The 12,307-nt window shown below is 45.0% G+C and overlaps 1 protein-coding gene across 3 annotated transcripts in view; it reads left to right on the forward strand.

Moving 5' to 3' along the window:
- Positions 1-12,307, forward strand: part of NRG2 (neuregulin 2) — a 271,056-nt gene that overhangs the window by 63,843 nt on the left and 194,906 nt on the right. For 2 of the 3 annotated variants that reach the window (XM_033181023.1, XM_033181026.1), the window contains exon 2: positions 7,564-8,318. In XM_033181023.1, coding sequence (XP_033036914.1) covers positions 7,631-8,318 — 688 coding nt within the window. In that variant the 5' untranslated portion in view covers positions 7,564-7,630. Of the gene's footprint in view, positions 1-7,252; positions 8,319-12,307 lie in introns of those variants that run through there. The other variant, XM_033181024.1, reaches the window with a different exon arrangement.

The following is a 12,307-nucleotide window of genomic DNA, read 5'->3' on the forward strand; positions in this document are numbered from 1 at the left end:
GTGTTTTGTGTGGCTGACTCCTCTTCCTTCTTCACGTCTCAGCTCAAATTCCTTCTTCTTAGAGAAACCATGCCTGTAAGCACTGTCCTGTCCTGGTCATTTTTTTTTCTTGGAGTCTCTCTTTGTCGCCCAGGCTGGAGTGCAGAGGCGCCATCTTGGCTCACTGCAACCTCTGCCTCCTGGATTCAAGCAATTCTCCTGCCTCAGCCTCCCAAGTAGCTGGGTCGGCAGACGCCCACCACCACACCCAGATTTTTTTTTTTTTTTTTGGTAGAGATGGGGTTTCACCATGTTGGCCTGGCTTTTCTCAAACTCTTGACCTTAGGTGATCTGCCCGCATCGGCCTCCCAAAGTGCTGGGATTACAGGCATGAGTCACTGTACCTGTCCTGTCCTGGTCATTTTCAATCCAATCATACTCACATACCTCTCTCTTTATTTCCCCCTTTTCTTTCTCTCACTGAATTTATTTTTGTTTATTTCTTCCTTTTAGTGTCTGTCTCCCTTTACGAGTGTAAACTGTTCAAGGGCAGAGGCCTTATGTGTCTTATTTGCCTCTACGTTCTTAGCATCTGATAGAAAGCTTGAAACAGAGTAGGCGCTAAAGACACTTTTGAATGATAAGTTCTAAAATAAGTATTAATCAAATGGATGTTCTAAAAGAAATAATGAAATAAAAATACTATTGGAATGAATAAGTTCATTTTGAAATGAATAATATAGGATGCCTTAGAAATGAAGGCATAACATAAGGAGTTATGCATTACACTTTAACAGATGTTAATCCTTTATTGTGACTGAGTTTGTCATATCAGCAAATATTGAGGGCCTAGCATTTGCAAAACACACTGTCTCTGCCCTTAGAATTGTGAGAGCCGAGAGAGCAGTGGGACACTGAGGCTCTGAAATACAAAGGGGAAGGATGACATTAAAAGAGAAGTGGGGTGTGTGTGTGTGTGTGTCTCTGTGTGTGTGTCTGTGTGTGTGTGTGTATAAGAATCAAGAATGGGTGCCCGCTCAACAGAAAACAGCTCACCTGACTCCAATTTTGCCTAGATTTTAGCTCTAGCAGGAACCATGGCTATTATTTCTTTAGCATCTGGGGCAGTGCTATGCATAGCAGATTTTTCAATAAATGTTTCTGGAAGAATGAATAAATAAATTTAGGAATTGTAACAAAAACTCAGGGAAAGTAAAGTCTTAAAATTACTGACTTCGGATGATATTGAAGTGTCTAGAAACCACATGAAAAGAATGCACATGAACTAAAAACTATAAAGTAGAAACAGATGAATCATGAGGATTTGGGACTAAGAGAATAATTCCTTTTTCTTGTCCTGCTTCACGCCCCCAGAGTTGAATCAACCTCAGAGTTCCTGTTGACCTCAGGAGAGGATTCCAAAAACACAAATCAGGAAAACAGAGTGGGGGAAATCTTTGAAAGTTAAACAGCAAAAACATCCATCTTGAGGACATCTCATTTTTTCCCAATCCAAGTTAGATCTGCTATGATATGTAAAAGAAAATGAATGATGGTGTTGATCATGAATGTATTATCTGGTTGTGATAATAATGGACAGATGTATCTGTGTCCAGACTGTACTTCTGCTATGGTCTATTTTAGGGAGCTTCTGGATTTTAATCTAAAAGTGATATCTGGAAAAGAGATAATAATTTGTGTTCACATAGCACTCTTCATCCAAAGGTCTCAAAGCACTTTACGAAGGAATAATTATTATTATCCCAGATGGAACAACTCAGACAGAGGGGCTGCTGCACTTTTCAGCAAATTGGGGAGTGGAAGCCCCTTGACTCCAAACATAGCCATAGGCTATAAATTATTGAATCCTGGCCTCTCTTGATTGGGAACTGGAACTACCAATGAGAGGTTTTTTTTTTTTAAATAAAGCAGAAAATCAGGCTCCAATCTTAAGAATTTCAGCATGTGTTCAAAACATATGAAAGTGAATGCTTTTAAAACTGATGAATTTTGGGCAAAGTATGGCTACTTAAAATAAGAAAAGTGGTTATTACAGTCAAACTAACAACGGTTAACATGCTGAACACTATTCTAAGTGGGTTATACATATTTTATTTAAGACTCATAACAATTTTAATGACGTAGAAAGATATATCATTTTACTCACTTTACAGTTGAGGAAACTGAGACAGAGAACGTAAGTAGCTAGGCCAAAATGTCAGTCAAGCAAACTGGCAGAGCTGGAATTCAGACGCAGGCAGTTTGACTCCAGAGACTTCACTCTTAGCAAGTTTCTCTGTGTCCAGGTACTGTGTGAAACATTTCACATGAATTAACTCACTTAATCCTTACACAACTCCTAGGAAGTAGATATTTTATTGGGGGCCCCTCCCAAAAAAGGAAATCAGAGAAATTAGAGACCTCTTAGATGATAATGAAAGTGACACCAAGAGACTGCCTCTTACCCAGAGAGTTCTGACGGTGCTATGCATGAGGACATGCTTTGGCAATGGACAAGCTTGGATTAGAGTCCCAACTGTGTCTGTCATTTGGAAAGTTATTAAACCACTATAAATTTTCCATTTGTGAAATGCAAAGTAGTTAAGGCTCAGAAATGAAAAGACTTAAAAAGGTGAAGTGGCCGGGCGTGGTGGCTCAGCCTGTAATCCCAGGACATTGGGAGGCTGAGGTGGGAGGATCACGAGGTCAGGAGTTCAAAACCAGCCCGAACAAAATGGTGAAACCCTGTCTGTACTAAAAATACAAAAATTATCTGGGTGTGGTGGCGCGTGCCTGTAATTCCAGCTACTCAGGAGGCTGAGGCAGGAGAATCGCTTGTACCCGGGAGGCAGAGGTTGCAGTGAGCCGAGATGGCACCACTGCACTCCAGCCTGGGTGACAGAGCGAGACTCCATCTCAAAAAACAAACAAACCAAAAAGGTGAAGTGACTTGTCCAAGCTCACGTTCCAGTAGAGGTGGAGTCAGGATTTTGAAAAGTAGGCAAAAGAGCACTGGGCCAGGGGTCAGGAAATGAGGGCTATTCCTGCTGCCAACAAGGCTGTGTGACCTTGAGCAAGTCAAATAATCTCCATGGTCTCTGTGCCTTCCTCTGTAAAAGAAGGACATCAGGCTACATTGATACTAAAGTCTTCCCCAGTGCTAACATTCTGACTCTCAATATCTGTTTTCTGTTTAGTCCCTTGTTTGAAAATCCTTGGAGGAAAAGAAATTAACCACACAGAACCTGAAAGTGACTCTGGAAGCCAAATTTAGAAAACAGATTTCAAAAGGAGAAAAAATAAGTTTACAAAATTTCTTTATTTAGAAAGTGAGACTGCCCTGCAAAGTGTTCGGCTTGATTTGTGAGACTGTGACCAGATAAAGGCCATACAGATCTCCTTGATTAGCCAGTTCTCCTAGCTGCAGTAAGCCATGAACCTGGTTCAGTGACCCTTTCTGGCCTGCTATCCTGGCTAAAGCTGGAAGAAGCCCCATCCTGTGTGGGAGGGATCTGAGAAAAGAAGCCAAGCTTTTCATGTGGGTGTTCTATCTTGAATTCAGAATGTCTATACCATTCTGTCTACTTCTGTTTTTGTTCTTAGTGATTATTATATAGTGACACAGCCCACTGCTACCATGAACCAGTTTTTTTCACAACCTTGTGCTAAGCCATGGTATAGTGAACAGGTCTGGCTTCCATTTCTTTATGTGGTTCTATTCAAAAGTGTGCGCATGAGTTTGTTATAAATCTTGGCAAAAAAAGATATCCATAGCTTTGTGATCTTGGGAAAGTCACTTAAATTCTCCGTGTGTCAATTTTCCTCATGTTTTTGTAAAATAATGCTTATCCCACGTGCTCTTCAGTGTTATGAATTTCGAATAGTGTATATGTGGAAGTAGTTTGAGGAAATTAAAGACCTCTTAGACGACAATGAAAGTGATGCTGGCCAGGCACGGTGGCCCACGCCTGTAATTCCAGCACTTCGGGAGGACGAGGCGGGTGGATCACTTGAGGTCGGGAGTTCGAGACCAGCCTGGCCAACATGGTAGAACCCCGTTTCTACTAAAAATACAAAATTAGCTGGGAGTGGTGGCAGGACCCTGTAGTCCCAGCTACTTGGGAGGCTGAGGCAGAATTGCTTGAACCTGGGAAGCAGAGGTTGCAGTGAGCCGAGATTGCACCATTGCACTCCAGCATGGGCAACAAGACCAAAACTCCGTCTCAAAAAAAAATAAATAAATAAATAAATAAATAAATAAATAAATAAGAGAGAGAGGAAAATAATATATTTATTCTTCATGACATGTTCTATTGAAAAATTGTATTGCTTTTTTTTTTGAGACAGGGTTCTGTTGCCCAGGCTGGAGTGCAGTGTTATGAGCCTTACTGAAACCTCTGCCTCCTGGGTTCTAGCATTTCTCTGCCTCAGCCTCCCAAGCAGCTGGGATTACAGGTGAGCACCACCATGCCCAGCTTTTTTTTTTTTTTTTGTAGTAAAGATGGGGTTTCACCATGTTGGCCAGGCTAGTCTTGAACTCCTGACCTCAAGTGATCCACCCCACTTAGCCTACCAAAGTAGGCTAATACTGCTTAGAAATTCTCAGCTCTTAGATTGGGAACCACCAGTGTAAGTAAAATATTAATAATTCTCAACTTTAATTTTGGCCCTTACTGTGCACAGACATTGTTCTAAGCACTTTACATATTATCTCACGTAATCCACATCCTCCTCATCCTTCTAGTCTCAGCTTAAATGTTATCTCCTCAGACAAGCCTTCTGTTATCCAAGTAGACCTATCCTCTCCCCTTTCCATTATTCTCTATCATTTCATCCTGTTTATTTCCTTCAGGATACTCAGCAATACAAGTAATTAGTTACCCATTTGTGTACTTGTTTACTGTTTCTTCCCAGTCAGAATATGAGCTTTGAGAGCACAGACATGTACTATTGAACAGTTTGGTTCACCACAGTGTACCCAGTAACATATAGTGCCTCAGTGACTGGCACAGAGGAGCCATTTGATTGAATATTTATTGTAAGTACATAATAAGCAAAAAATGGCTTTATGAAGTAGACCCTATTATTTTCTCCTTCATACTGATAAGGAAACTAAGGCCTAGAGAGTAAAATAGACTCATCCCAAAGTTGGTAAGTCACAGAGTTGCTTTAAAACCCAGCTCTTCTGGACTCTAGAGCACAAATTCTTCACTATGACCCTCGTCTCAGGAACAGAAGACTGAGTTCAGTCCTGGCTGTGTGAGATCTTGAGTAAGTCCCCTATCCCCTCTGGGACTTTTTCTTTCATTGAAAAATGAAAGAGTGGATGTTGCTATCTTCCTTATGGTGATGTTTTGTGATTTATGAGGTCTGTGATCTATGAAAATGAAATGGGGGACACTGAAGGAGCCAACAAGATTGGCTTGATGCCTTTAAAAGTGCCAATTTTCAGTTATTTTCTTCCTTCTCTCCTTCTTTCACTGGAGATTTGCTAATCCTTATTTTATGCCAGGCATTGTGTTGGAGGTAATAGGAATCCAAAGGCGAACAGGATATATATATGGTCCCTTATATTAACGTGCCTGGCCTGATGGGAGATGCAGACACATTAAATGGCTGCTTGAAATACAGTATGGGCCATATCCCAACAGTAATACTATGTGTGAGGCTCATGGCAATACAGAGGAGGAAGGGATTAATTCCATCATCTATGTGCATGTTGGTGGGAGTAGAGGTGGATATGCAGGAAGGGGGATGCAGTATAATGCTGAGCTGGGCCTTGGGAAAAGAATAGTTATCCATGTGGACAAGGTGGAGGTGAGGCTTTCTGGACACAAGAGACATTGTATGCAGAAGCACACCAAGAAACAGCATGAAGTGCTGAGGATTGCTAGGGTGGGGGGTTGGCTCTCAGGATATGAAGTTGGCTAGGCAAAGGGAGCCCATGAAGAGCCTTGCTGAGGAGTTTGGACTTTACATCTGAGAGCAGTAGCATGGCCAAATTGTGCTTACATTTTATTTCTAGAAGGATCACTCTGGCATTGGTAGGACTGGAGATAGGTGATGAGGTGAAAAGAGTGGAAACCAGTTAATAGGCTTTGAAGTTGTCCAGGTGAGAGATGATGAGGACTTGGACTTAAGGTGTTTGCAGCAGAGTTGGAGTGGAAGTAGATAAATTGGAGATTATTTTAAAAGGGAGACCCAAAGGCCTTGGTGATTAATTGGATGAGGAAGAATAAAAGATGAGATGAAGGGACTTAATGTAATGGATTGATATAGTCTAAAAGAATAAAACAGTGGCATTAATAATTATAGGTGATTTGGAGTGAAGTGGAAGAAATAATGATGTTGGTTTTGGATGTATTGAGTTTAAATGTCTCTTAGCCTGTAGGAAAGGAGTAGCTCTCTCTACTTCCTTTCCAGAATAGCAGTCCTAGCCTAAGTCAGTCATCCTTGGACCAGTTTCCTGTGGAGCCTAGTTCAGTATAAAATTCCCCAAGATCTCACTGGCATTCCTGAGCCCCACATCCTTCAAGGTTAAAAGCTGAGTGTTGAAAACTCCCTGGACCCTCACTGATGGGCAAATGGATTATGGAGCTGGGTGTGTGTGTGTGTGTGTGTGTGTGTGCTTTAAATCAGATGCTGGCTCCAGTGCGGCAAACTCTTCTGCCTCTTGCAAGCATCAGCCTTGGAAAAAAAACAAAAAACCAAAAACCGTTTTTTAAGGAGCAGCCTCTGGCCCTGACAGGCTCTGGCTCTCTATTGGCTCCCAAGAAGCCCCCCACCTCTCTTAGCAGATTTTTAAAAGATGAGGTTGTACAGTGCTCAGCCAGATCCCCACGTGGCTGCTGAAGAAAGGCCAGAGTGTTGGGGACTCGACCCTTTCTCAGCCACCACTTCGGTGTCCTCAATGCTGAGACAAGACACCTTGTAGCTCAACTCTTTCCATAATGACGGAGCAGGGATCCTCCCCCACCTCAAGTCGAATATCCAGCTCTCACCAGGCGGTGGCAGGACCGAGCACGTGGTATCATTTAGGGGCTGGGCTCCAGGGTCCTCCTAGGAAAGAGGACAGCCCAAGAGGAGAGAGGCTGGCCGGCCACCCTGGCCATGGCAACCTCTCTGGCTCCTACAGCTGCCGGCCAAAGGCAGGGGGCACGCCCTGCGTCCTATTCCCACGTTCACAGGATGGTGTCAGGAGCCCGTTATCTCTTCTCCGCCTTCTCACGCACCACCCCTACTGTCATACCGATAAATCCCGAGAGCAAAGGGTGGCACGATTCCTCCCTCGCCCCTGCGGGCTGAAGGCGGGCACTAAAGCAGTGCAGTCCCAAGCTTCCCCTGCAGAAGCCGCGCTCCCCACTCAGTCCGGGGGCAGAGGGGGCGCGAGAGAGCAAGTGGGCGGGCGTCCCATCCTCCGCATCCTCCTCCAGGTCCTGGCGCACAGGGTGGGAGCGCTGCGCTGCGCCGCGCTGCGCATCGCGGCCCGCTTGCCGCCTGCCCCCTGCCCTAGCTGGGCCACCTCCCCGGGCTGCCGGTGGAGGGCTAAGAGGCGCTAACGTTACGCTGTTTCCGGTTTTCCAGCGGGCTCTGTTTCCCCTCCCAAGGCGGCGGCGGCTGAGCGGCGGAGCCCCCCAAATGGCCTGGCCAGATGCGGCAGGTTTGCTGCTCAGCGCTGCAGCCGCCGCCACTGGAGAAGGGTCGGTGCAGCAGCTACAGCGACAGCAGCAGCAGCAGCGAGAGGAGCAGCAGCAGCAGCAGCGAGAGCGGCGGCAGCAGCAGGAGCAGCAGCAACAACAGCAGCATCTCTCGTCCCGCTGCGCCCCCAGAGCCGCGGCCGCAGCAACAGCCGCAGCCCCGCAGCTCCGCAGCCCGGAGAGCCGCCGCCCGTTCGCGAGCCGCAGCCGCCGGCGGCATGAGGCGCGACCCGGCCCCCGGCTTCTCCATGCTGCTCTTCGGTGTGTCGCTCGCCTGCTACTCGCCCAGCCTCAAGTCGGTGCAGGACCAGGCGTACAAGGCACCCGTGGTGGTGGAGGGCAAGGTACAGGGGCTGGCCCCAGCCGGCGGCTCCAGCTCCAACAGCACCCGAGAGCCGCCCGCCTCGGGTCGGGTGGCGCTGGTAAAGGTGCTGGACAAGTGGCCGCTCCGGAGCGGGGGGCTGCAGCGCGAGCAGGTGATCAGCGTGGGCTCCTGTGCGCCGCTCGAAAGGAACCAGCGCTACATCTTTTTCCTGGAGCCCACAGAACAGCCCTTAGTCTTTAAGACGGCCTTTGCCCCCCTCGACACCAACGGCAAAAATCTCAAGAAAGAGGTGGGCAAGATCCTGTGCACTGACTGCGGTGAGTCGCCCCCTCCCTTTGCTGGAGAAAGGGGGGAGGGGCGAGGTGGTGGAGAATGGGGGTGGGGCGGGGAGGTGCTGCAGGTGCCCGGGCCTGGCAAAGTCCGGGCGCTGGGGGGTGGGGCCGCCCCTGGGCAGGGCGCCTGGCACGGGTGGGTGGGGGGTTGGGGCTGGAGAGAAGGAGGATCAGGCTCAAAGTGTGCCAGGGGCGGGGGTCGGAGGGAGGAGCTGGCCTGTGCCAGCGGGGATCTGCGGCTGATGTGTGGCATGTGGGGCTGGAAAGCTGCCATCATAGCCCAGTAGCGGAAGGAAAAACGGAGAGGTCCTGGCGGTGCTGGCCTGAGGCTGTGTCAGGAGTGACCCTCGGAGGCCTTGCCCGCTCTGCTCCCGCGGGCCTGCCGTGCCCAGGCTGGCAGGGTCTGCAGGAGCAGCTGGGCAGACTCCCAGGCTGTGAAGGCCTCCGCTTACAAGTTCTCCTAGGGAATGATCGCCCCCGCCCCCTCCTTCCTCTCCTGGGCTCGTTGCTCTGCTCATCCACACCGCTGGCGCAGGCAGAGTTGGACTTTTTCTGCTACTGTTTTCCGTCCTCCATGTGGCTCCAGGTTTTTTCTCCATCGTGATTGTCTGTCTTTGCTAAGCAGGTAGCCCATCCTTTTCTTAAGACTAGCAAGCAGTCACCTCTTTTTTTTTTTTTTGTAATAGCTGTTTCTGGGGGATATTACAAGGTCTGTTGATTGCGATAATGATGAAAGAGAGTAACTTACTTCTGCTGAATGCTTTAAGTTCAGTTCTAACGTCTTACTCGCCAGATGTATTTGACTGCATCTTTCATCTTCATGATGTTGGATGCTGCACAGGAATGCAGGTGATTAGAAACAAAACACTGAAATCTGTAGATCTCTGCAGCTGGGAATGGAAGTCTCCCATGTCAAAAGTCAAATAAATGTCAGTCTAAGAGCTTTTTCTTCTTGTCCCTGAATCCAGTACTTACTTCTTAGTAAGATATTTCAGATCAAATTGACCCACACTGGAGTATTTGGTGTAAGCCCGTCTCGTGCTTATTCACGTTGGGGTTTCTTTTTGTCCCAACTAAAGCTGAATTTGTTGGCATGTGGTATGACTTGCTGGACTGTGTAATCGCTGAATTATGATAGACGTCCTGGACTCTCATAGAAATTGGTATGTTTACCAGTTTACCAACTGATTCTAGGTAGTGTAGACAGGCTTTGTTTGAGTAGCAAAATATGTGTAACAGCTTATAGTAAGTTTTGCTGCCCTCATCTTTCTAGATCAATATCTATGACTTTTGGAAGCTTTCCTCCCCCACTCCCTTCAGGAGGCAAATTTTAGGAGTTTAGTTATGGGAGTATATCTAGGCACTAACTATGTTAAACTGTGATCACTTTAATGAGAAGAATCTTGGCAATGTCTTAATAAGGAGGGGAAATCTTTGGGGGATAACAGCAGTTTATCACCCTGACATTATCCTTGGGAATATTGTCGACTGCTTTTTAATATTAGTTTTATGTTCTGAAATGTTTTGTGATGACAAGCAGAGACCAGCTAAGAATTTCTAGTTTTTTAATTCTATTGAGTATTTTATCTGAGATCCCTTGGGAAGCTGTGAAACAGTATTATACAGTGGAAAATAGATAGTAAAAATATTTATTGAACCTTGTTCAAGGACAGCTTCTGTTTGGTTGTTGGTGAGTTGCTCCTGCATTTGCACAGTGTATATCTCCACATAATCGCTAGTCTGGGCCGCTGAGGACTTGACGGTCTTTGTCAGACAACCCCATAGAGTAACTGCTCCCTTGTCTCCCTCCTTCTACTTTCTCCTTCCCCCAACACAATATGCCTCATCAATTACACATTGTTTGTTCTAGTGAGTATTTAATAGCTTAACAGTTAAATGCAGAAATCATGAAAGATTTGAGGGTCAGAAACATGGTCTGTTTCTAGATTATGATCATCTCATATTATCAAAATAGCATGTGTAGTACAGTTCTTAAAAAGATACATTTAGAACTGCAGTCACTGGTAAAGGAAGGGCCCTCACATATCACAAATTATCAAGGATCAGGAATGTGTATGACAGTAAACATTTTAGAATGCAAAACATTGCTTTGAATTGATATTCAAAGGAAAGTGTATAAATAGGTACTATTTTGGGGAGCCTTATATAAGGGGATTAGAAATTAAAGTACCTATTTGTGAGACTTGTGGAATTGGTGATAATATAACAGAAGAGCATAAACTGCATTTTCTTATTTTCTGCTGTGTGGTTAAAGAAAACATGTACTGGTAATGGTATATTAAATAAGGAAACAAAATCATCCTAACTAACCACAACACTGTCCTTGTGCTTAGCAGGAAATAACTAACAAATTCATGTTCTGTTTTCTATTCTAAAGAAAGCCCTCTGGGCCACAGGGTCATTGGGAACATTTTCTCCTTGGAGCAGATTTCCCCAATGCAAAATAGAGAAACTGGCACTTGGAAACTGTCGTCGTGGCCGTTATATTGAGCAACTGAGGTTGCATTGTTGCTTTGTTTAGCTAGTTTCAGGTCTGAGTGTCTGAGAGGTGTGGTTCCCTGGGAGGTCATCTAGAAATCTTGTGGGTTTTTTTTGGGGGGGAGGGCACCATATGGAGGGATAATATTGTGTTTAAAAATTGGCCTCAGGAGCATCAATGCAGGAGGTCACACTGGACCTCTTCTTATCAGTCCCTGTAAATGGCTCATTTCCACCCTGAAATGTTGACTTGAAGTCTGTGATATAAGGTGGGGAATGGTAGACAGGGGTCTTGCTGGAATAGCAAGACCTGCCAGAGTGGTATTTTTACATATCTAATGGGTATCATTTATCCAGAAAGAGTACATCTGGTGATAGAGTTGAGTAAAATCTTTGCATTTCTTAGAAGATTGCATGTTTGGAGGGAGGTGTTTTCTGTACCTTCTGTGGAAAGGCAAGGAAAAAGAGTTAGAAAGACCTTGCAGGGATTAGCAACACTGTACAATGTTATAAAAGCATCCTGTTCTGCAAATAGTCCTGCATTTTAAAAGACGGTTGCATATATTTTGGTATAATTACACCCTATCTTGTTGTTTTCTTATATTCATGTTTTTAAGCAGTTTCCTTATTGAATAGATGCAGTAAATAGCATAAAAAATAAAGATCATTTCTTTCTTTGGGATTTCCTGATTAGCGATTTTCCAGTGTATAGTGTACTTCGTTGTTAAACAAGGAAAGGTGTATTCCTGGGGAATTTTACATTCTTTAGGATAGTTTTAAATTAATGTGCCACCCAGATTCACATATTAGAGAAAGGTGGTTCACAAAATTCAGTATAGCAAAAGCGACTACATATTTTTAAAATGCTGTTTATTTAAAGAATCTTTTCTTCCCTAGCCAGCTGGAAACCCAGCTGTGCTGCAGCTTGAAGATGGGAAAGTGAAACTAGATTAGAAACTGACCAGTGCTAGTGATGAGGACTAGAGGCATGGTTGCAGATTTAAGGATTGAATTACCACCCTAATGTCATTATTTCTTGTAGTGGCTGCTTTCCTTGGCAGACTGCAATTCTTGGGGCAGGAACAATAGCTTATCTTTGAGGTCTTCTTTCTCCTAGCTCTCCTGCCCCCCAGTGTTTCGTACTTTGCCTGGTTTATAGAAGGACTCTCCATCAGTGTCATTTGAATGGGTAAACTCAAGTGAAGTTAAAGAAAGCCTCCAGATTAATACTAAAACAATCTTAACTCTCTGACCTGTGACATCAAGTCCTGTGCTGAAAAGCTGAGTTTGATGATAGCCTTTACCTGTCGCTATGGGAACCTTTCTTCCAAAAGAATCATTATCAACTAGAGTACTTAACCACAATGTGCTTAATCATTGTGCTGATTAGTGTTAATGGGATTTGAGCGGTGGAGAATAAAGATCTTGCTGGAAAAGACCCTCTTATTTTTTTTCTTTTGGAAAGTAGATTACTA

The sequence above is a fragment of the Trachypithecus francoisi genome, unplaced genomic scaffold (assembly GCF_009764315.1).
Source record: "Trachypithecus francoisi isolate TF-2019V2 unplaced genomic scaffold, Tfra_2.0 Lachesis_group2, whole genome shotgun sequence".
Taxonomy (NCBI): Eukaryota; Metazoa; Chordata; class Mammalia; order Primates; family Cercopithecidae; genus Trachypithecus; species Trachypithecus francoisi.